The sequence below is a fragment of the Bos mutus genome, chromosome 1 (assembly GCF_027580195.1).
Source record: "Bos mutus isolate GX-2022 chromosome 1, NWIPB_WYAK_1.1, whole genome shotgun sequence".
In the NCBI taxonomy this organism is placed as follows: Eukaryota; Metazoa; Chordata; class Mammalia; order Artiodactyla; family Bovidae; genus Bos; species Bos mutus.
In genome coordinates this window covers 71,526,186-71,551,316 of record NC_091617.1, presented here as the reverse complement: position 1 = coordinate 71,551,316, position 25,131 = coordinate 71,526,186, and the positions used below count along the sequence as shown (strand labels likewise).

The 25,131-nt window shown below is 46.7% G+C and overlaps 1 protein-coding gene and 1 pseudogene across 3 annotated transcripts in view; one reads left to right on the top strand and one right to left on the bottom strand.

Annotated features, from left to right (window-relative positions):
- XXYLT1 (xyloside xylosyltransferase 1) overlaps nucleotides 1–25,131 on the bottom strand; it is a 174,615-nt gene that overhangs the window by 64,779 nt on the left and 84,705 nt on the right. For all 3 annotated transcript variants that reach the window (XM_070371430.1, XM_070371443.1, XM_070371437.1), the window contains exon 3: nucleotides 9,448–9,580. In XM_070371430.1, the coding sequence (XP_070227531.1) occupies nucleotides 9,448–9,580 (133 nt within the window). The remainder of the gene's footprint in view (nucleotides 1–9,447; nucleotides 9,581–25,131) is intronic.
- On the top strand, nucleotides 20,613–20,848 carry LOC138988913 (small ribosomal subunit protein uS14-like; annotated as a pseudogene).

Sequence of the window (25,131 nt, the reverse complement as noted above, 5' to 3'; positions counted from 1 at the left end):
AGTGTTTCCTTATAGGGCCAAGGGGGATCAAGGGGAACCAGAGAAGCAGCCTAATGGACTGGCACTCACTCCACGCTTTCTGATAGTAATGAAGCCCCACAAGCAGCTCCCTGACCTCATATTTCTGAAGCCCATCTGGACAGCAAGCCTCATAATGAGTGTTCACTATAGAGGCATGGACAGGTAGATTATTATATGGGAAGCAATTCTGGTTCCTTGCATCTCCTTTTACAAACAGTGATAGAAAAATCTTGAAGACAGGAATGCTGGGGATGGCTAGGTCCCTGGATCAAAGTGCTCCTATGGGCAGCTCCTGGATATGGGGGGTCAATTCTGCCCCCTCCAAACAAAAGATCATAGGAATGCTCTACGATTAACAGTTAACGGCCCGTAGTCACCCAGTGCAAGGGTAGGAGCTAAGGGGTTCATTCCAAACTCCGGTCCAGGTGAAACGCCTGATATTTCTGCAGTATCAGTTCTGCAGTCAACCTCGAGGCAGAGGGCCTCAGGGCTAACTATCCATTTCAACCACCTGCAGAAATGCAGTCATGTGGCTGAAATGTGTGCCCAAGGTGGCTGTGGAGCCATACTGAAATTTCCCTCACGTGGAGCCAGTCACGCCTAGCTCAGCCCTTTTCACACACTGTTTGTCACAGAAAGTCCCTCTGGTACATGTGTCACCATGAATCAGCTATGCTATTTTGCCTTTTTTTCCCCAGGAAGATGCTTACAGATAAGTCTTTTTTTGCTGCCTAGATTACAAAGGAGGATTTCTCAAGAAGATGTTTATCTGGCAAAAGAAACAAGTAGTAATGCAAAAAAGGATAGCCTGTCATCCTTTGCTGGGCTTCTTGCCAACCAGGGCCCCCAGAGGAGCCATCCAGGGTAGTGGTCCTGCCAATGGGGCTGCCAGCTTCTGGAGCACAGGGTCGAGTTTCTCTCTCCTGCTCAGTCAGGCCCACGGCCATAGCCTGCCGGGGAGTTTTCCATCTGTGAACAGGGCCAGGTCCATCTAAGCATGCTTTCTGGAGGCTATACCTGCACAGCAAACCCCAGTGCCCTCCCAAGAGACCTTTCAGAAGAAAGACAGAAACATCACATATATACACACATACACGCCTTAGAATTCTGACAGCAGACTATGAAACTGAGGATGACATGGGCACAGAGTAAAGTTCCCAGTCCCTACAGTAAAGCTTCTTTGTGGTTCATCCAAGGGAAACCTCTAAACAGCAGCAGCAACTTGGAGTTTGCATTTTGGGTGTTTGAGTCTTTACTGAATTCCAACCGCCCATCTCCCTCACATTATAATCTCCTTGAAAGCAGGAACCATGTGATCTACCTCATAATTCCTCAAAGCTCGTAATCTTGTGGTTCACACATGATGAACCCAATAAAAACTGAGAATAACAATGCCACGGATTGTCTCTAAAAAGAAAATAAAAGCGATTTCTATAAAAACACCAGCGATGGGCCTATGGACTCTTACTTAAGAACTGGTTAACACACTGTTGAGGAAGTCCCCTCTTATTAAACAATGTCTTGTATTCAGTAAAAATCTACTGTGTGCCGGGTACCTGGACTGCACCCCCCAAAGTGAGCATGCAAGTTGGCCCCGCCCATCTGCCCTTTCATTTCCTCACTCATTCTTCCCATGACATGTGTGTCAGGCACCCTGCCATGGATCTGACTGATTCAGTAGTGCCAGAGGACTCATACTGCCCAGGGTGACACAAGAGCTGATATGAGCCGTGTTTTCAGAGAAGGGAAGTCCCTCACATGGTCCCCACCAGGACCTCATCTCAGCCTGGGTGCTCAGCCTTCAGGAGCCTCCCTGACTCCATGACCTTCAGATGACATTGGATATTCACAACTTCCCCGGGGGGCACAACCATCAGAGAAGAAATAATTACATTAACAGTAACACAGTTCCACTTGGGTTTTCTGTATGCAGCTTTTTCCTTTTAAAATACATTTTCCCAATGTTGCCATTAAAAATAATAATCTTGTAATATTTTTATCTCTACCACAGAGCAGGTATTCTTCTCTCCTTTTATTAGTGACTCCTGAAGGGGCTACATCACTGCTGCCGGGTTACACGGGCTCCGCAAAAGCAGTCAGCCTTGTCTTCTAACTCCCAGGGATGAAGGAATACAAGGCTTCTTCATCAGCCACTATTTTAAAAGCTGGCAGGCTTTTCTCTCTGTACTCAGATTTAACTCTAATAGAAACTGACAGGTTCAATCTTGGTTAATTTTTTTAAAAAAACACAAGAACAAGAGCCAAGAAATTCATCCTCAGGTGTCAGCAGAAAGATGAAAATCTACTCTCTTTCATCCGCAAGTCGTAGCTTACTCATCCTGAAATGATGGTGGTGGCAGAGTTACCTTATAATGCAGCGTTTCATGCCTGGTGAACAATGGACCTGGATTTATATGGGCTGTAAAACCTTCCAGACAAGACCGCCAAGTTAACATCCCGACGTAAGACAATCTGGAGAGGGACGGAAAATGTCACTTGGCTAGACGTCAGAGCTGTGTCTGTCTGTTTTCCTCCCTCATATAAACTGATTTCAGGACGAGGAACTTGAAGACAAAATGACACCATGAGTTCACACAACCTCTCAGCTCCATATCCAGAAATCAGCACATGGAATTTTTTTTTTTAATGATAAATTTAAAATGATATTTACCAATGAAATGGTTTGCTGACTGGGTTTTCTTGAAAATAATGGGAGTGTCTGGGAAGGGGCGGTAAGAGAAGATAGATAGGGATAAAGATGAAGTAAGGTTGGCTCAGGGTTGATAATTACTAAAATTCCATGAATATTATAATACTAAAGCACCTAGAGTACTACATGATTCTGTCTACCTGTGTCTATGTTAGAAGCTTTCCAAGATAAAACATAAAAAAATACATATTGGGAGACTAGCAATGTCTAATACAGGAATACTGAGTTAGGGATAAGGATGGCCAAGACACGCTGTTTAGTGAATAAAGAAAGATGCACAAGGGTATATAAAGTATGAGTCCACTTACATACACACCACTGATAAATCTGTAGAAAATTTCTGGAAAAATAATCATCTTTGTATACTGCTTGAATTTTTAATGAAAAATTACTCTTATATTTTTTTAAATTCAAGGAATGCAGCAGAGGAAGGAAAATAGTAGGGGTGAAAAATGAGACAAACATGTCCATGGACAAGAAACCACTGGAGCCAAGGGCTGGCGTCCAGAAGCAGGTAGTGGCCAGAGGTTCACTCTCAGTGGGGCACTGAAATGCCCACCAGGCCCCCAGGCAGGCTCCCGGTGTGAAACAGGGGACAGGCGCCTGCCCCAGCGGCCTGTCCTCCTCACGCCCCCGCCCTTCCTCCTCTGCTGTGATCTTCGGCACACAAACCTTCCGCCTCTTTGAGCTCCTGGTTTCTGACAGAGGCATGTTAACATTTCACTCCATTTTTGTGGACTCACTGTTTTCTCCTGGCAATACTGTCTGTTTCTGTTTTGCAAATACCTTATATTGCTTCTCCTGGAGAAGGCAATGGCACCCCACTCCAGTATTCTTGCCTGGAAAAATCCCATGGACGGAGGAGCCTGGTAGGCTACAGTCCATGGTGTCGAAAAGAGTTGGACAGGACTGAGCGACTTCACTTTCACTTTGCTTAGGGTATATTGTTAAAGTATAAAACCCGCCTGCATAGATTCTAAATTCCTGATGGTGCTTTTCTCAAGGGATGGAGAAGAACACAGAACCCTAGCTGCATGGAGTCCAGGAAAGAAAGTCTCCAGCCTTTTTGTCTTCCATAAAGGGAGGCAGGCTTATATAGCAGGAAATTTCTCAAACATAGGAAGGGGGTACAGATGCTGTTTTTGTTGTTGTTTAGTTGCTAAGTCATGTCTTTACTCTTTGCAATCCCATGGACTATAGCCTGCCAGGCTCCTCTGTCCATGGGATTTCCCAGCAAAAATAATGGAGTAGGTTGCCATTTCCTTCTCCAGGGAACCTTCCCAACCCAGGGATGGAACCTGTGTCCCTTGCAATGGCAGATTCTTTACTACTGGGCCACCCAGGAAGCCATGACAGATGCTGCTGCTGCTGCTGCTAAGTCGCTTCATTCGTGTCCGACTCTGTGCGACCCCATAGACGGCAGCCCACCAGGCTCCCCCGGCCCTGGGATTCTCCAGGCAAGAACACTGGAGTGGGTTGCCATTTCCTTCTCCAATGCATGAAAGTGAAAAGTGAAAGTGAAGTTGCTCAGTCGTGTCTGACTCTTTGCAACCCCATGGACTGCAGCCCACCAGGCTCCTCCATCCATGGGATTTTCTAGGCAAGAGTACTGGAGTGGGGTGCCATTGCCTTCTCCGATGACAGATGCTGAGAAGCCAAAATACCAACACTAATTATGCTAAATTATCAGTTGCTCCAGCTTTACATACCATGAGGGAGCTGAACCTCACAGGTTAAGTGACCTCCCTAAGGTCACAGAACTATGTGCCTGAGTGGGATTGGATAAAGTTGCTATCGCAAATAAGAAGTGCTAGTCTGTGCCAGATACACTGTCTAATTTAGCCTTCAATCAACTTCACCATATATAGTATTATACAGTACTGCTATAATCTCCAGGTCTCAGCTAAAGAAACTAAAACTCAGAGAGGTCAGGAAACTCGCCCAAGGTCACACAGCCATGAGTGGCAGAGGTGGTGTCAGTCCCCGTCCTCCCCTCCTACTTCTGTGCTAGTCCTCACTTCCTTCCCAACATCCCTGACAGCCCTTCTCCAGTGCTAGGAATGGGATAAAGAGGCCTGAAAGTAAGTTAGACACTTTTATTTCAAGCATCTGGAAAGAGGTTAGGCCGCCACAAATGCTATCAATAAAAACCACAAGACCTAAAAACGTAGAAGAGTAGACACCATTAAAATATTAACCGCAAAAGCAAATTCCTGCCTGGTGTCTTTATCAGCAGTTGACAGGATTCGCCTGCTGCTTCCACCTCATGGTGGGTTTGGGCTCAAACCAGCATACAGCCAGCCAATGGAGCCAAGAGAGAATGAACCAGAAGCCCGTGGCCCCCAATAATAAAGCTACCATTCAACAGCTCCTCAGGCGGCCAGCCTCAAGACAGAGTGACCGTGACCAATGGCTGCTACCCCAGCTCCTCAACACACACACTCTCACTCACTCACTCCAGGCTCAGCAGGAGCCCTGTGGCCTAAAGCTAAGCCACTGCCGGGCTTCCTAGCTCCAGGGGCCTACCCAACTACCCACAGTCTGGCCCTGGCTCCTGCAGAGGGCTGGGTGAACCTCAGGCCTGGTGTCTCCTGAAGACTCTGAAGGCTGCCCCTCAACCTCCCACTTCCCACTGGTTTCCCGCTTCCATACCCTTTGTTCCCATTCACTCAAGGATGTTATAGAAAAGCCAGATCACTCTCCGTTGCTAAAAAGGGGGGTTCTAACACCAAATATAGAAAACAAGAAGGGAAGAAAGGAAAGGAAACCTGCAGGATACCCAGCTACATTTCAATTTCATATAAACAATACTTGTTTTGTGTAAGTATATCCCCTTACAACATTTGGGTTATACTTACATAAAGCAGCTGTTTGTTGTTTATCTGAAATTTATTTAACCGGGCATCCTGTATTTTAACTGGCAACCATATCTGTTGTGGGTGGGGTAGAGTAGGAGGTATATGGAACAACAAATCAGCTGGAGAGGAAAACACTAAGGGAGCTACGATGATGAAGGTGGGAAGGAGGAAGCGTTCTTTACCCAGAGTCTCTTTTACACCAGAAACTTCCATGCGTTTTATTTCATTTGAGCGTTTCAGCAATTCTGTGTATTAGACATATCTATCCCCACTTAGAGGTGAAAACACAGAAGTTCAGAGAATCAACTGACTTGCACAGTGTCACATGGGTAATTCGTGAAAGGAAGGACTATAATCCATGGTTTCTGAGTATAATCTGAGTCATTTCTTCTATGTATGGCTGCTCTGCCAAGTGGTACACCCTTATGATTTTTATAGGTTATGCACAAACAGGGTCTAACAGTTTTCTTTACTTTTCCAATACACTCATAAGGAAGAAAATGCTCAATGGCATCCGGATTAACACGTATTTGAAACACAGCTATTTATGACTAGAAAGCACTAGACCCTTCTCTACTTATTCCAACTAACCACACTGCCCAACTAACTAGAGTTTCCTAGCAAAGAAGAAGAGAAAGAATCAAGAAAGGAAGGACAATGTTCCACCCAAGATGACCACTGCTCCCCAGTTTTCAGATGAGGAAAGTCATGAGACATTTGACTCAACAAAATTTTACAGGGGCCCAAGAGGAAAAGGCTCCTTAATCAAAATGCTAGCATCCCATGAGACATCATTTTCTAGAAAACACAGCTGACGTGGTGCTATGTTTGGGCGGGGGGGATTGTTTTTTTAAAAAGCTATTTGTCAAAAGTACAGTGGGAAATACTTTCTCTTCCAGCCCCTCAAGCTTCTAACATTCATGGCACACAATCAAAGGGAAACAGCCATAAAAATGACTTAATATGTGCCTTTTTTGAAGTATAGTAACTCTCGGACAAGTGACTATAAAAATAACACAGCTGAGAAGGTCTAGATTTATTTCTGCTTAGTGAATTTCCAGATCAGAATGCGCTCTGTTCATCAGCTAAGTTTGCTTTTGTGCCATTTGGTTTCTAAATTTTCCTTTCTTTGCACAGATGCTAACAGATTCTGTTTATGATAAAACCTTGCCCACCTCACAGTCTACAGGCCAGTTCCTGGGGGAGGACCGGGTGCCTACAGAGGAAGGCAGACGGCCACGGGGGATTCCCCACCAGCTACACCAGCCCCGTCTACGGAGATGGGCCTGAAGCTGTTCTGGGGGGCCTGGCTCTGCCAGCCGTGGTTCAGGCCTTGTTTACTCCCCTGCCTTCATTCCCCCTCCCTATAAACACTCACACCCAGGCACAGACTGCAGAGTGGCAGACAACTAACACTCGATCTTTGGGGCTACTGGAGCCTCCAGTTTTCTTACGGAAGATGGCAAAAAACCACAGTTCCCTGTCCCGGCCAGCACCAAATGCTCCCAGCCCCAGCATGAGACAGAAGGCAAGTATCAAATTACTCAGAGCCGGTGGGGACAGATCAGCACAGGGCAGTCACTGCAGACTTAATTATCAGAGGTCTTTGGAAACATTTCGGCTGGAAGGGGATGGAAGAGGGGAAGAGGAAGTAAAAGACTTTTCATTTCTGTTGCTTCTGACAGACTGAGCCCTACAAACAGGGCATCTTCTGGACTTTATCACCAGCCCGGCTACAGAGTCTCCTCTGTCTCATGTCATGATGCAGAATGAAGGATTCTGAAGATGAAGAAAACTCAATTTCATTTTGGATCTAAAATCTTTCAAACATTTCCTTTGAAAAGCCTAATTAAACTGATTTTCGGTTTCACTGTTTCTAAAATCTCTAATGTACAGAAAAGATAAATTCTGGCCAATACCATTTAAGTTAAGCATGATCAGGTTTTCATCTGTATTGCATGAGAAAAATTCCAAACCATGGCTTGAAGGCCTCACATCTCTAATTGTACTTAATAGTCAGCCTGGTTTAACGATCCTCGGGGCACGGGCCCTGTGTAGAGGTGAGGAATTCACCAGCTGACAAGCAACCTCAGGATGAGCAAAGATGACTCGGAAATGGCGAGGGTCAGAAGGGCTGGGATCACAAATGCCAGGGCTGGGATCACAAATGCCAGGGCCAGAGGACGGTGGTCTCAGAGCCCACCTGCTCCCACCCTCAGATGGCAAAGCCAAGCGTGGTGACCAAGCTGGGACTAGCACATAGGACATCCGACTCTTGGTTCAGTGTTCCTTCCACCTCCTCCCCTGGTTAAACCAACAACCACAGACCTAACATACGCCTTGTGTGAAGGTGAAGGAAGGGGGTAGGAAGGGGTGGGGCTGTGCTGCTGTGAGTGCAAGTCACAGAGTGAAGTCTCCTCTTCCCCACCCACAGCAGAGTAAGGGGCTCTACTGCGTGACTCCAGGGCAACCTGAGAGAGGATTATGTAAGGGAAACAGCCCACCTGGCCCAGGAGTTATCCACTCACTCAGAGGCCTTGCAGGAATTTCCTGTTATGTGATCTGGGTCTTGCAAATAACTACAACCCAGCCAAGGCTGTCACTCTCCTCTCTCTGAGAAATGTGTGTTCTTGAGTCACTAGTTGTCCTGCGGCTCTCCAAAGACTGGGCCTGGCTCTGAGAATGCCCACTGGGAGTCAACATGAGGGTATGCACTGAGAACCAAGGGTAGGCCAGCTCAGGGGGCAGCAAAACCCCAGCTCCAGGCTCTGGGGGAGCCATGGCTCTGCCCAGAGGAGGAACAGTCAGCAATGTGGAAGTCTCTGTACCCAGGGTCATGGGCCTGATTTATAATGAAAACCTGCAGGTGCTTCTGCCTTTCCTTCTCTTTTTAAATGTTTTTAAATGGTAAGACATATATTACACACAAAGGAATACACACAAACACATGCACAGCCCCTCAAGTGGAGCACAAAGCACTGCAGCCAACCAGGAGCAATGCCCACCCATGTCCACGCCCCTCCCATTCCCCCACCCACTCCGCAGGTAACTGTCACGCTGCCGTTTGGGGCCATCATTCTTTGGTTTTCCTTATGACATTTACCACTTGTATATACATCCCTAAACAGTACAGTTTAGTCTTGCCTATCAGTTCACGCACGTAGTCTGCTCATTTTTATTTCAAGTACTCAACTGGATGAATGTATTATATTTATCCATTCTGCTGTCTATGAGCATTAAGCTGTTTTCAGTTTGGGCTACTAGAAATGATGCCACAATGAATACTCTTGAACGTGTCTCCGGGTTCTCAGTGCTGGAGTTTCTCTATGCTGTGCACCTGATAAGGAAAACACTATATATAGAACAAGAACATACTCTTGACTCGACTGGTCCTTGCCAATCTGTGCACGAAAGCTGTGCGGCCTCTCCCTCCCTGAAAAACACTGACAAACCTGCTCCCCCTACACAGAGGAGGGCTTTCTGGTGACTCAGAGGCCAAGAAAACTTAGTTCATCACCAGACAAGCAAGTTAAAGCTGCATCTCGACACCTCCACTGTAAGACAGAGCCTGAGATTTTAACATTCTGAGCTGAACCAGAACCCAAATGGCTGGGCTTTCCACAAGAAAAAATGTCACCAACTGTCCCAAATGAATGAGGTAAGTAAGCATCTATGGTCTTGGTACAGACCCCCGCTGCCCAAACTATTTACTGTAAACAATAAGTACAAAAGTGTCCCTAAGATGTTCAGTGCAGAAAGACGGCAGACCCATGGATCCCATCTGCGGAGGGTGGGGGGTGGGGGCGGTTAAGAGGCAGGGAGGGTCCCTGGAGCTGCAGGCCAGCTGCTCCCACGCACCTGTACACGGGCTGCATCTCCCGTGCTATGCCAATGATGGCGCCTGGCAGGAAGTTGTCGAACTCCTCAAACAATTCCCGGATGTTGGTCTTGTACTTGAGGTCTAGGTCCAGCTGAATTATCCGCAGGATCTCTGGAGGAAAGACCAATACAACAATGAGACAGAGACATACCTCCCGGGAGGCTCAGTCATTGACAGAGAATGAAGTGAAAGGTGCAGAGACTGTACTGGATTATTCTTCCTATCACCAAATAATGCAATGACACCACCAGAACACCACCAGAACAAAGGCCCTTCATCTACCAGCAACCCCTGACTCACTAGAAGCCTTCACAGAGGAAGACAACTGCCTCATTGCTTCCCTTCTGGTTGCAGACATCCACTGTAAAACTAGGCAACCAAATTCTCGAGTTTAGATGACTGTCTTGGTGCTTCTCTCTGCGGTACAGGTATTAAATGACCCATAAGTCATTGTTGCCTCAGCTTCTTATTACTATTTCTGCAAACCTAGATATGTGTGGGGTTAGGATGCTGACCCAGACAGAACCAGCTAAAAGACCTCAGATGCTGTTATGTTTTTAATCCACTGTCTGAAAGACTAACTCAGCTATAATTAGACAGACACCTGGCTCATAAGAGCTGTTTGCTCCCATTGCTCCCAGATGACTGAGGAGCGAGAAGGTAGGAGAGAGGTGCTGAGCTCATTCTCCATCCTTCATCCAGTGGGCCTATTGGAGAGTCTGGGCCAGCAGTGCCAGCAGGGGATCACACACCAGGCTGACTGGGCCCTGCCCTCAGGGAAGGACACAAAAACAGAGAAACGGTACCTAGTGCTGATGTGACATGGAAGAGGGGCCTCTCAGGGTCAAGTGATGATGGACAGTAAGTACTCTGTCCTAAGGGAAGCCCTGGCCTGGGAATCAGACCACGTGAGAGCAGATTCCAGTTCTGCTTGCCGATTAACTCTGTGATCCTGGGCGAATTATTTCACTTCTCTAAACTTCAGTTGTTTCATTTGCTGAAGTGCATATGATATGATGTGGCTGGTGAGGCTGTGATGCCGAGAAGACTAGACAACAGGTAGGGAACATCACCCAGGCTGTAGGCGCCACAGGAAGCCAGGATCTGGAGAGGAGGGAACTTGCTAGAGCTTGAGGCAGTCAAGGAAGACTTTTGGCAGACAAGGAGTGGTGAAGAAAGAGCACCAGGTGCCCGCCTTGGCTCTCCACCAGCCCTTCACCAGCCCAGATGCAGAGCATGGGGCTGTCAGGACCCACAGCCCATGGAGACTCCCTAAAGACAGGAACTCCATCTTTGGCATCTCAGCCTCCATCCACTCACAGTGCAGGGCTTGACATTCAGTAAATGCTCAGGAACAGCTGTGGAATTCAACAGCCATTATCTAGTTTCTGGAGAAATCACAACTTATGATTCAAGAAAAGCTGATTCAGTAGTCCCTGTTCTATTTTCCTTTGTGACGCAGAAACAAAACCTTAGTTGACATCCCATGTGAGTTTTCTGAAAACAGTAGGTGAGCATCCAGCTGCCCAGGCCAGAGGGCAATGGGCTGCTTCTCGGGCCCCTGAAGGAAGCGGGTGGAGGAGAATGGGCCCCAGGCCAGTGTGGACCCAACGGTCAGCTTTCCTTTGCACTGCCCACACACACATAAATGTGAGCAAAACTGTTGCATCCTGCACTAAACTCAGCAATCACAATAGCCACCACCTAGAAGTCGGGAAGGGTCCTGGAGGGCAGGAAGCCCTTGTGGGGAGGGTGATGAGCCTGGAGCCTGGAGGGCTAGAAGCCCTTATGGTGACGTGGCTGCCTCCTGAGAAGCTGCTCTAAACCAGGACAAGAGAGGCTACAGGGCAGAGTCTCGGGGCCCCTGCTGCTCTCAGAGGTGGCCCTGGAAAACAGAGGGGAGGAAGCTGATGGTGACCTTCAGGAAGGACACTGTATCCCAGGAGAGAATGTCCAGGCGTGAGTAGCAACCATCAAGACGTCATGATGGGCGGCCCCGCCACACACACCCACTCCAGCCACTTCTAACCTGTCTACTGGTGCATCCCCTGCACCCCGAGTTCCCTCATCCAAGGTCTCAGGCAGCTCTTTCACAAGATAGAGCAGAGCCCTCATGAGACAGGGGCAGGGGGGCACCATCACCCAAGCAGAGAAAGCACAGTATCACGGGAGGGGGAGGTGGGAGGCCTCAAGGATCTGGTGCTAGTTTCGTGGCGTCCTCAGGGCTGTGAAAGAAGAGGAACTCTCATTCATGGCCCTAGGAGACTTCCAATAATATGAGCAATGGCCACAAAAGAAGAACACTTTCTCTGAGTGGTTTCTGAGTGTCCAGTATTATTACACAGGCAATAGTTTTAGTTCTCAAAACCACCCAATGTAAGTGGAGTTATTCCCACGTTTAGATGAAGGACCAGAGGCTTCTTGTTATAGTTCAGTCGCTAAGTGGTATCTGACTCTTTGCGACCCTGTGGACTGCAGCATGGCAGGCTCCTCTGTCCTTCACTATCTCCCAGAGTTTGCTCAAATTCATGTCCATTGAGTCCAACCAATGCTATCCAACCATGTCATGCTATCCAACCATCTCATCCTCTGCAGCTCCCTTCTTCTCCAGCCCTCAATCTTGTCCACCATCAGGGTCTTTTCCAATGGGTAGACTCTTCACATCAGGTGGCTCAAGTATTAGAGCTTCAGCTTCAGCACCAGTTCTTCCAATGAATGTTCAGAGTCGATTTCCTTTAGGGCTGAATGGTTTGATCTTCTTGCTGTCCAAGGGACTCTTCAAGCATCTTCTCTAGCACCACAATTTGAAAGCATCAATTCTTCGGCACTCAGCCTTCTTTATGGTCCAACTCTCACATCCATACATGACTACTGGAAAAACCATAGCTTTGACTATACGGAATGTTGTCAGCAAAGTGATGTCTTTGCTTTTAAAAGTTAAAAACAATAGCTCAAGTCCTTCAACCAACAAGTGTCAGAGCTGGGATCTGAACCTAGGCTGGCTTGACTTGAAAGCCCAGCACTCTCTCCCCAGTAGAGCCTGATTCTTCTCTGAGGAAAGAGGAGTTCAGGGAGGCAGATTTTGGCACCAGCGCTACCCGCACAGAGGCTGGGAGCACACAGAGGTGCCAAAGACCTTGATAGACAAAAACCAGAGTGACAGCCTGGCCAAATGGGAACTACATGGAGGTCCTCTACAGAAAGGTAGTTCACTGTAAAGAAATTTCTGACAGAGGGGCCATTCAGTCTGTCAGTCATTCTTCCTTGAAAGCCTACCATGTGCTGTGTGTGTTCTCTGGTTTTTCAAGATGATATAAATCCCACTTAATCTGCCTGAAGCAGCCGGAACACCTCCTTACCTGGCCTGTCCGGACAGGCCCTGGGCAGAGGGCAGAGCTCAAGGACATGAGATGTCTCTTGAGGAGACCCAGTTCCTGCACTTGGCCAGAGCCCTGGCCTTGTTTTAATACACCTGTCAATAAATCTGAGCACACTCCCAGTCCTTCAAGGAATGACTGGGAGTGAACTTGGAAAGATCACATACAGCCATAAGATACATGAATGTGAGATGCTTTGATATATTTTGTAACTCCTCCTTGGTAAAGCGCCTTTCAGGAAGGGTTTGCTTAAAATTGGGAACACTTCTTTAAAGAGAGCCTTCACCACATGAGGTAAAGGCTTCCACCTGATTAGGAAGGAAAGAGACAGCAGTGCCAGCATGAAGTGACCCCTTCACACCAATGTGAAAGGCTGACCTGGTTGTCACCTTGCAGATCGAGGCAGGAGGACACGCCCTTCTATTCAAGGAGACCGACCGCCCCCTGAGCACAGCCCGCTCTATCGTGTAGGCATTGTCCACGCAGTTGTCTTTTTATGCAATTGTGAAGTCAGATGCCAAGTTGTAAATGTCGATGCTGAAAAGAGGAAGATGCTTACCAGGAATGCTGGAATTCATTAGGATGAGATTTGATTTTTTTTAAAAGGCCCTGTTTCTCTGGCATTTGATATAGTCATCTCTCTATGGGAATTACATCCAGAAGGTTTTACACATAATGTTGAAAGTTGTGCTGAGGATGAAACTAGGGTGATACGTGGAAGTGGCAACCAGTGATGGCCCAGAGAAGATGCTGGTTGGAGGACAGCTGCAATGACTGCAGCAGGACCACTGAAATTTAAGGTATAAATGAACGAGATAATTGCCCCCAAAGCAAAGAGAAGATGAAATCTATAAAACATGGGGGAGGATGCCTGAGCAAAAGGAAGACTGTTGTTCAGTCGCTAAGTTATGTCCGACTCTTTATGACCCCATGGACTATAGCCCATCAGGCTCCTCTGGCATGGATTGCCATTTCCTCTTCCAAGGGATCTTCCTGACCCAGGGATAGAACCCATGTCTCCTGAATTGGCAGGTGGATTTTTTACCACTGAGTTATCAGGGAAGCCCCGAAGAAGGACTGCTGCTGCTGCTGCTGCTGTTGCTAAGTCGCTTCAGTCGTGTCCAACTCTGTGCGACCCCACAGACGGCAGCCCACCAGGCTCCCCCGGCCCTGGGATTCTCCAGGCAAGAACACTGGAGTGGGTTGCCATTTCCTTCTCCAATGCATGAAAGTGAAAAGTGAAAGTGAAGTCGCTCAGTCGTGTCTGACTCTTTGCAACCCCATGGACTGCAGCCCACCAGGCTCCTCCGTCCATGGGATTTTCCAGGCAAGAGTACGTGGGGTGCCATTGCCTTCTCCGAAAGAAGGACTAGTCATCTATAAAACCCAAAAGAATGGCTAGCATCTAAGGCTGGTTGAATGTCCACCATGTCAGAATTCCATGAGAAGACAGCAAAAAGGTAGAGGACAGAAAAATCGAGGATAACAGATTTGAAAAGAAAACCCAATAATAACTGAGGCCATTGTACAGATGGAGAAACTGAGGACCAAAGAAGGAGGACCTGTCAGGGATCACACAGTCCAGCTAAGTGGCAAAGCTGATCTCAGAACTCAGGTTTTCTGACTCCCTAAGTGATGCACTCATGTTAACTAGCCCTCCTCCCCCCACTCCCAGCACAAGCCATGAAATCTTAGGGAGCAGAAGTCACTGTGTAATGGACCAGAAGGTTATATACAAGACTTGCCAGACACCCCACACAATTTGCTCGTGAAGGATTAGCATATTATCCCATGAAAATATAGACCTGAAGATAAATAAGTAGTAGCCAAAGAAAGAAAAGAGATTTCTATGACGCCCACAGTTTGTAGTCAACTTGTGGGAATGGGAAAATGGCTCTCTGTATTCTCATATTAACATCAGGCAGGGATTTAAACAAATCTTTTTAGTTGCTAAGTCACATCTGACTCTTGAGACCCCATGGACTGTAGCTTGCCAGGCTCCTCTGTCCATGGGATTTCCCAGGCAAGAATACTGAGTGGGTTGCCCTTTCCTTCTCCAGGGGATCTTCCCCACCCAGGGTTTGAACCTGGGTCTCCTGCATTACAGGCAGATTCTTTACCTTCCTTGCAAATAAATCTTTACATTCCTCTAAAAACACACCTTGAGCTGTGTTAAATTCAAAGCGGGGCGGGAACCTGACTCAGCATCCAGGAGCAGACTAAACTCAGTGCCTGGTGTGAGAGACACGGCAACCAGCAGTCCAACACTGTCTGCTCCATGCCTAGCATTCTCTGTTCCAATCAAACCTGTGCATGCCTGGGAACGTGTTTGCTGCGACATCCAATTAGGTGAGGGGCATTCCAACCAGCCCCTCAGACTTAATATCTGTTTAAATCACAAAAACTGAAGTGTCAGTGTGTGCCTAGGTCATGTTCTCAGGTATAAGGAGGCCTGGTTCGTGTGTTACGAAGGGGCCAGTGTGAGCACCTCGTGTTCTAGGAACACACTTGTGGCTGCTCGTTCTCCTCAGATGAGTTCAGCTCCCTGAGGCTGGTGGCCCAGGCCTCTCCGTAAACAATGGCTCAGCAGCTTGAGCTTTAAACGCTAGTGTCCATGAGGATGACAGCCCCGGCGAGCTGGCCTGGGCCACTCCAGGAAACGGAAGAACTGCTGCCTACAAGGAACAGATCACATGATGAACATGTGATCACAAGACAGGATCCACTGAATATGTCAACTCAAGCTGGGGGAAGATGCTCAGAACCTGGGTGGCTTTCTGGTCTAAGACACTTCCTCTTGAGCCTCAAGTCCAGAGGATAAAGTAAACAGTGGGGTGCCATCTTCACAAGGGAACAGGTCTGCTCGCCTTACCCTCTCATGATCCAGTTACAGGTTAACAGAGTGGTACCACTTGGTTCTAACAAGCTGGAAAAAGAAAGACAAGATCCCAAGTGCTGGCTCAAAATGTGCTTTCATGACCTTCAAACCCCCATTACCGCACCACCCTGGCCCTGGCCGGCACTGAGGAGGATCTGATTGTTGTTCTTGGGGTTCAGGAGGTCCACCCCTGCTTCTGTGTCGGAGGCCCTGAGCGCCAGCCTGGCTGGACAGTAGGGTCAATTCCTCGGCACGAGTGCCTGCAGAAGGCAACGTCCACGGCCTTACAAGCAGCTGGGAGGTTCCCAAGTCAATGTTCCCCACTGGAAACTGGCTTGGGACAGATCGGCATCAGCCTCCAATTAAGCCGGCCACAAGGCATGTCATCTGACCATGGATGGAATTACAGCCCAGGGTGAGTAATTAAGGACAGCCCCAAACAAAGGATTTAAAAAAAAAAAAACCTCCTTTCCTCCCCCTCCCTTCTCCTATCCCCAGAAACAATAGACACATCTTAACACATACAAAATAACAGAGGTCAGGAAATGCTGAAGAGATAAGATGTGCTTAGTTATGTAAGCACCGGCCCCCATCCTGGGCAGCAGACAGGCCTTCTCCCCGGCAGATGAACCAAGCAAGTGCATTCTCTCCTTTTCTGAAAGCTCTGAAAGTGCATCAGGGCTTTCCCAGAGATAAAGATTTATAACCCATCAGAGGGCTTTCACCTCACAACATCAGCCCAAGCTTTCCACCAACTGGGAAGGGGCCCGGGGAGGAAGGGAAATTATGACAAGCCCGAGCTACGCAGGGCATCATGAGCTGGGGACCTGGAAGCAGCTGCTCTGGAAGAGGGCCCTTTCCCACTCTCTGCTTGGCAAGATTGCAGCAATTTGCCACCTGCTTTATCATCCTCTGGAGCTTGTTAACTGCTGCTCAGCAGCACCTCTGACCTGCAGGGGTCAAAGGGCAGCTGAAAGGGGTGGACACTTCCTCCAAGGGTAAGAGGCTCCTGACCAGGGAGGGGAGGAGAGAGTCTGCAAGTGCCACACCAGCCACACCAACCGAGCTTCTTTCGCTAGAGGGTGTCAGGCCATGCTTGATGGAAGGCCTGCCGTCATGTTGCACAGACCCAGCTGTGTCCCTGAGGGGGCCCGAGGGTGGAACAGGCTGGAGTGGTTCTCACATCCAACAGGGAACTTGGGTCCCCTCCCAGCAGGGTTTTTACCCACCCTGCAGAGCTCCTTCTCCATCCGCTTTGCCATGCAGGGCCCAGCTGCAGGACAGCTGGCTCACTATGGGCATAGCTGGCACAAAGGAACACAGTGGAACATGCCAAGGGGCCAAGGGCCCAGATTGCTGGGGCTCCTCCAGCCTGGTCAGCCAAACACTCCCTCCCTCCCTCGGGAGGCCTGTGCCAGGCCCACGCTGGGGCTTTACAACCACTGCCTCAGCTCACAAACCTCCACTCTGCTCTGCCTGGCGGGTATCGGGACCTCCCATCTTCAAGTGAGGATGCTGAGGCTCAGAGAACTTTGGCAACTTGACTAGGATGATCTAGCAAGGAAGCGTCAGAGTTGAAAGCAAGCATAGATTTGCCTCACACAGGTTTCTGAGAAAAGCCTTCAGACATCTCTGAAGCCCTTTTTCAAATTCTGTTATCTTTAAAAACAAGACATGCCACCACATCAAGTGTGAAAATACCAAACAGCTCTAGAGCATCTTAGCAGACACGAGGTTTCCCATGGGCCAAGAAGGGGTTTCCCGCTTCCCTCAGCCACCTCCCTCAAACCACCCCCACCCCATCCTCAAGGAACTTGAAGACTCTTGGGGTTCCCCTTCACTGAGCAAGGGCCAATGGAGAAGTTTCAGAAAAAAGAGGTTTCATGCCACAAAGTAAGTTGAAAGGAAGTTCTGAAGCCCCATGCTTGGCCTTCAGCCCCAGGTTCCCCGGCCTTCTGTCCCTGGAAGCCAGGATGCAGTACTCTGCTCTGGTCTGAGCGGAAGCTCAGGTCTGCTGACTCAGAAGTCCCCGGGGCCAAGCGATGCTTCCACATCAATGCCAGCCCCCTCCCCTGAGGGAAGAGGGGAAGGGAAAGGAAATAGAGCTCATAAGAGTGATTTATACGACCTGTTAGCAGCTCTGGTGAAAGGTTTTGGGGCCAAGAGGTTGAAATTAATGACCACAGTCAGTTTTATATTAACTATACAGCAAATTCTTTCTTCTAGCCCTATTCACCCCTCTCAAAATTAAGCATGGAGTGTTAGCTACAGCTCAGCCATAACATTTTTTACAACTATCAGCTCCTATTTTGTGGACAAAACAGAGCATTATGAAAAGACACGGTTTTTGCTTCAGCAACAGTGCAACATGAGTCTCCAGCCTGAGCACCTTCAGTGACTTGGTATAAATCATATCCTTTAGGATAGGACAGAATTTATTTCCAACTCAGCTGAAAAACTTTAGGGACATATATAGAAGACAACACATAAAACATCCGGCCTCAATTTTCTTCTCACTTCTCTTGCCAATATGAAATTATAGCTCACGCACTTCTTTATGAAGTTCAATATGCAGGGGAAATTGAATTTTAGATTTGGAAAGCAGAATAGCAGACTATCCGCCCAACCCTCCCCCCTTCTTTCATTGCTGTCATATGGAAGTCCCTGGCCCCTGCTGGCCTCCCCATAGCTTATCATGCTCTGGTATCTGCTACAGACCTTGTTTCTTGTCTCCAAACCTGTAAGCTCTCCTTCCTGCTGGGGGCAGGACCACATTCTGACTTTGTTCACCAACTCTGTGACCATGCCGGTCTCTGCTCTTTGCAAGTAGGCTTTTTCTCACAGACCCTTGGGGATGGCAGCGGTAGAAAGCAGTCCTCTTTGGACAGCTGTTCCGAGCTGGCCTACCACTGAGATCTGTATCTGCCAGTACAGATCAGTCATCATGCAGGACTCCTGTCCATCACCTGCCTCACACTTCCCCTCTGCCTGGCTCCTTGCCCCAGTATATCTCCCCTAAACCTGGAATGGTCACTCATGAGGTGAGCCAAGTCAGACATGGCCAGACCCCAGTGAGCTAGAGCACACCCCAAAACTGTCTCTATAACACCCACGGGAGTTCTGTGAGCAAGAAGTTGACATCTCCGAATACAGTTTCCGGTGGCTCCATGTTCCACTCTGACTCTCGGGGCACATTTTCTGCACACCACCTGGCTGTGTGCCTGAGCACAGTGCTGACCTACGGGTCTCTGAGCAACACCTAAGCAAGCACAGGCAGTTTTGCTTTCAAGGTTCCTTGGGCACTTCTTTCACTTCACTAATGAGAAGGCTTCTGTATTTTGGCAGCTGTTCTTCCCGGTGTGAACAATAGATTCATCAGTCTTTTCTGGGGCTGAACTGTCTGAGTCCCTTTCACCCAGCAGACTCATCCTTCTCAAATGGGGTCATGTAGCCCACCACCACCCTCAAACTCAAGGCCATGGGTCTCCTTCAGCCTCCTCCTCTAGCTGATACAGCAGGAGGACCTGAAGGAGAGTGATGGGCACCACCGAAATGCTTACACCAGGAGGGTAAGTGGATCAGGAAGAGAAGAGCCAACTTCTCGGGCACACGCCTGACTTCTCCCTGGGACCATGCAGGAGTCAAGGAAAGAGAGGCCCCACACAACATCCCTTGTGCCCAGAAATCTACATCATGGCAACCTGCAAGGGAAAAAAAATCAGTTTCTCCACTTTATGAATCCAGAAATACCTCCCTGAGGCAGGTGAAGATCTACCCATCTTCTTACCTTTTGAAACAAGAGGGAAAAAAACCCTGTTTTTCTTTCTAAAAGATTAAAAGGTTTTACTCTTTTCAGGAGGAACATCTGTAATGGTTTGTAAACTGGCTTGCCAATGATCAAATGGCTCTCCAAGTTTCCTTCCCCCTGAGCCAGGACTCCTGAAAATATGTTGCATGATTTTGGTTTTTATGATACATAAGAAAAAAAATAGAAACCATAAACAAGATGAATAGACAACATACCGACTGGGAGAAAATATTTGCAAATGATGCAACCAACAAGGGTTTAATTTCCAAAATACACAAACAGCTCATACAACTCAATAACAAAAAACCACACAACCCAATCAAAAAATGGGCAGAAGACCTAAACAGACATTTCTCCAAAAAAGACATATAGATGGCCAAAAAGCATTTGAAAAGACGCTCAACATTGTTAATTATCAGAGAAATGCAAATCAAAACCCCAATGAGGTCCTACCTCAAACCAGTCAGAATGGCCATCATCAAAAAGTCTACAAATAACAAATGCTGGAGAGGATGTAGGGACAAGCAAAACAAAAATTTACATTCCTATACTGTTGGTGGGAATGTAAATTGGTACAGCTGCTGTGGAGAACAGTACAGAGGTTCCTTAAAAAACTGAGACAGAGTTGTCATAAGATCCAGCAGTCACACTCCTGAGGACACACCTGACTCGGTTCAGTTCAGTTGCTCAGTCATGTCTGACTCTTTGGGACTCCATGGACTGCAGCACCCCAGGCTTCCCAGTCTATCACCAACTCCCAGAGCTTGCTCAAACTCATGTCCATCAAATCAATGATGCCATTCAACCATCTCATCGTCTGTCGTCCCCATCTCCTCCCGCCTTCAATCTTTCCCATCATCAGGGTCTTTTCCAATGAGTCAGTTCTTCGAATCAGGTGGCCAAAATATTGGAGCTTCAGCTTCAGCATCAGTCCCTTCAATGAATATTCAGGACTGATCTCCTCTAGAATGGACTGGTTGGATCTCCTTGCAGTCTAAGGGACTCTCAAGAGTCTTCTCCAACGCCACAGTTCAAAAGCATCAGTTCTGCCTTTTACCTCGTAGCAGCCAAGAAAGCAACATGGGTCACCAGCAGCTCCACTGGAGCCATCCGAGAAAATTCGGCCAGGGTTCTCGCTCTTGCCGGGTCTGCTCAAACCAGCACGGTCTGAACCAGAAATACGGCTTCAACAGTGCCGCCAGTGTTTCCGCCAGTATGTGAAGGACATCGGCTTCCTTAAGTTGGACTAACCGAACTTCCTTAGATGGCTCATCCAGCACATCAACCTTAGGCAGAAATAATACTAGCTCTTTGTATATAAAATAAAAGTTTTAAAAACTTAAAAAAAAAAAAAAAAAGCCTGAGTTCTTCGGTGCTCAGCTTTCCTTATGGTCCACCTCTTACATCCATACATAACTACTGGAAAAACTATACCTTTCACTAGACAGCCATTTGTTGGCAAAGTAATGTCTCTGCTTTATAATACACTGTCTAGGTTTGCCATAGCTTTTCTTCCAAGAAGCAAGTGTCTTTTAATTTTATGGCTGCAGTCACCATCTGCAGTGATTTTGGAGTCCAAGAAAATAAAGTCTGTCACTGTTTGCATTGTTTCCCAATCTACTTGCCATGAAGTTATGGGGCTGGATGCCGTGATTGTAGTTTTCCGAATGTTGAGTTTTAAACCAGCTTTTTCACTCACCTCTTTCACTTTCATCAAGAGGCTCTTTAGTTCCTCTTCTTTTTCTGCCATAAGGGTGGTGTCATCTGCATATCTGAGGTTACTGATATTTCTCCCTGCAATCTTGACTCCAGCTTGTGCTTCATCCAGTCTGGCATTTTGCATGATGTACTCTGCATATAAGTTAAATAAGCAAGATGAAAATATACAACCTTTCCCAATTTAGAAACAGTCCATTGTTTCATGTCCGGTTCTAACAGTTGCTTCTTGACTTGCACACACGTTTCACAGAAGGCAGGGAAGGTCATCTGGTATTCCCATCTCTAAGAATTTTCCACAGTTTGCTGTGACCCACCCAGTCAAAGGCTTTAGAATAGTCAATGAAGCAGATATTTTTCTGGAATTCTCTTGCTTTTTTTATGATCCAACAGATGTTGGCAATTTGATCTCTGGCTCCTCTGTCTTTTCTAAAACCAGCTTAAACATCTGGAAGTTCTCAGTTCACATACTACTGAAGCCTAGCTTGGAGAATTTTGAGCATTACTTTGCTAGCATGTGAGATGAGTGCAATCGTGTAGTAGTTTGAATATTCTTTGGCATTGGCTTTCTTTGGGATTGGAATGAAAACTGACCTTTTCCAGTCCTGTGGCCACTGCTGAGTTTTCCAAATTTGCTGGCATAATGAGTGTAGCACTTTCACAGCATCATTTTTTAGGATTTGAAATAGCTCTTCTGGAATTCCATCACCTCCACTAGCTTTCTTCGTAGTGATGCTTCTTAAGGCCTACTTGACTTCACACTCCAGGATGTCTGGCTCTAGGTGAGTGAGCAGACCATCGTGGTTATCTGGGTCTTTAAGATCTTTTTTGAATAGTTCCTCTGTGTATTCTTGCCACCTTTTCTTAATATCTTTTGCTTCTGTTAGATCCATCCATTTCTGTCCTTTATTATGCCCATCTTTGCATGAAACATTCCTTTGGTATCCCTACTGTTCTTGAGATCTCTAGTCTTTCCCATTCTATTATTTTCCTCTATTTCTTTTCATCAATCACTTAGGAAGGCTTTCTTATCTCTCCTTGCTATTCTTTGGAACTCTGCATTCAGATGGGTGTATCTTTCCTTTTCTCTTTTGCCTTTAGTTTCTCTTCTTTTCTCAGCTATTTGTTGAGGCCTCCTCAGACAACCATTTCTCTATAAAATGAGCATAATAACCTCAAGGGTTGGCTTTGGGGATTAAATGATATAACCTATGTAAAACACTTAGACCAGAACTCTAAGCACTATGATCAGTACAGTAAGCACCAGAAAAGTTGGCTGTTTTCAGTTACTAACAGCCTGACAGGTAGTTAGCCCTCAATAACCAGGGGTAATGGCGGTAATGGCAACCTCCTTCAAAGGACTTCTGCCAGGACTGTTGTGTTCACTGCCCCTGATCCCACAGCAGGCCACTGTCAACCCATGCCCCCGCCGGAGACTCCCACCACTCACGGGCAAGTCTGGTTCAGTCTCTGGTGGGCTCACTGCTCCTTTCTCCTGGGTCCTGGCACGCACAAGGCTTTGTTTGTACCCTCCAAGAGGGCATACAAGATGGTGGAGTAGAAGGACGTGCACTCATTTTCTCCTATGAGAACTCCAAAATTACAACTAACCACTGAACAACCATCAACAGGAGAATGCTGGATCCCACCAAAAAAAGATACTCCATGTCCAAGGGCAAAGGATAAGCCCCAACAAGATGGTAGGAGGGGTGAAATCAGGTTTAGAATCAATCCCCATACCCACCAGAGATGCTCGGAGGGCTCAAACAAAACTTAGTGTGCACCAGGACCCAGGGACCCCACAGAGAACGAGACAGACCTGCCTTTGCGTGTTTGCCTCCTGCGGAGGTGAAGGTCAGCAGTGGCCTGCCGCAAGGGCAGGCGCTCTGGGTGCAGCAGACCTGGGAGGTGTGGCGTGTGTCCCAGACAACCCACAAACTGGAGAAAAAGTATACCAAACAAGTTTTCACTGTTGTGGAAGTTCTACGGCCCACAACATATTTCCCAGCCTGGGTTACCAAAGGGGAAGGGAGGGAGGGAGAGAGGGATATTTGAGATTAACAGGTATGTATTTAATATTCCATTATAATGGAAAATAATATGAAAAAGAAAATTTTATATGCATACATATATACATAAATATATAAAACTGAATCATTTTGCTATTTATCAGAAACATAACATTGTAAATCAACCATACTTCAATTTAAAAAAAGATAAACTATCTACCATCATCTATAAAATAGTGAGGTTCTCATATGCCTGGGAACTAGGAACTGGACTAGGTCATTTTCACATATCTTTACCTAATTTAATCCTTACAAGTAGGGTTTATGGTCCTCGTTTTGTAGCTTTCTCCCACACAAGATACAATCTATGTTTCAATGCTTTCACCCCTGTTTGGTACCAAGATTAAGAGGACCCCCTCCTACTATGAATCTAAGAATTACCCGAAAATGTAGCGAAGTCAAAAGACTGGTCCCCAAGCTGGGAGTCCAGTCTCCAATTTTCATTTGAAATCCTTTTCGTAACTTGTTCCCATCACAGATCCAACAACTGAACATATCTGCCAAATTGTACTTAAGCACTGATTCATTTCTTTCATTTTAATTGAATTTAATCAATTTAGTTTTTGGTTTTTAATAAAATTACTTGTTTTAATTTTAAATTAAAGACATAAAATATAATGCCAAATTGACATCATTGTAGATGAAAAAAAAAAAAAAAAAGATTTAACCTCTAAATATTTCAGTAGGTACTTCCTATAAAGCAAGGACACTCTCATCATAACAGTACAACCATTAAACCCAGGAAATTAATACATCACTACCTTTTAATCTACAGTCCCATTCAAAACTTGTCAATTGTCCAAAACCAAAACCAAAATTTCTGGCCCAGAATAGCATTTGGTTGTCACATTTCTTCAATATGAAATAGTTTCTCATCTTTCCTTGGCCTCCAGGACCTATGACAATTTGAGGAGCACAGGCCAATTATTTAGTAAAATCTCCCCAGATTTGGGTTTACTGATGTTTCCTTCTGATTAGATTCAGGTTATTCATCCTTGTTAGGAATAGCACAGAAGTGATACTGGTTTCTTCTCACTCCATCATACCAGGAGGCACGATTTGTCACATTACTGGTGATGTTCATTTTGATCCCCTGTCTTTTAAAATGCAGTATGCTCTGCCTTATTTAATGAAATGTGGACTGAGTAACTCTGGGTAAGTGTGAGTAGACAGTGTCCTGAGTTAGAGCCCTGGCTCACCGGCCTGATTCTGCCACTGTGTCCAGCCTTGGACGAGCCACTTGCCCTCTGGACTTCAGTTTTCCCAGATGGTAAAGACAAGAACATTGGAGCAGCTACTCTTTCAAACCCTCCCAGCCCTGCCTCCTTGGAATTCTGTACACAAGTGGCCTTTTCCCCTCACTCATAGCCCGGCTGCTTGTCCTCAGAATAGCACAGATAACCCTGGGCATGGAAGACCCTCCTCACTGTGTTGGCCTCAGCCATGCCTAGCAAGTCATAAAGCCCCTTCTGTGCACCCAGTACTATGTTAAGTGTGGAGAGGTTCAGAAACGAATGACATTATTCACAGCTGCAAAAAATGTAACTATAGAAGCATTTTAATTATATATTTTCTGCTGCTGCCACTGCTGTTTCCAATGTTCCTTTATCACCATTCTCCATGACTATTCAATATAACCATATAGAAACTAACACTTCCTTAGTACACAGACATCGGAATACTTTTATCTCCCAATTTCCATTTAACAAATGGAAACAACTTGCCTAAGGTCAAAAGTTGACCTTAGAGAGTGACAAAGCAGGACATCAGGACTTCCAGGCCCTAGAATCTGAGTTCTTTGGCCATATCATGCT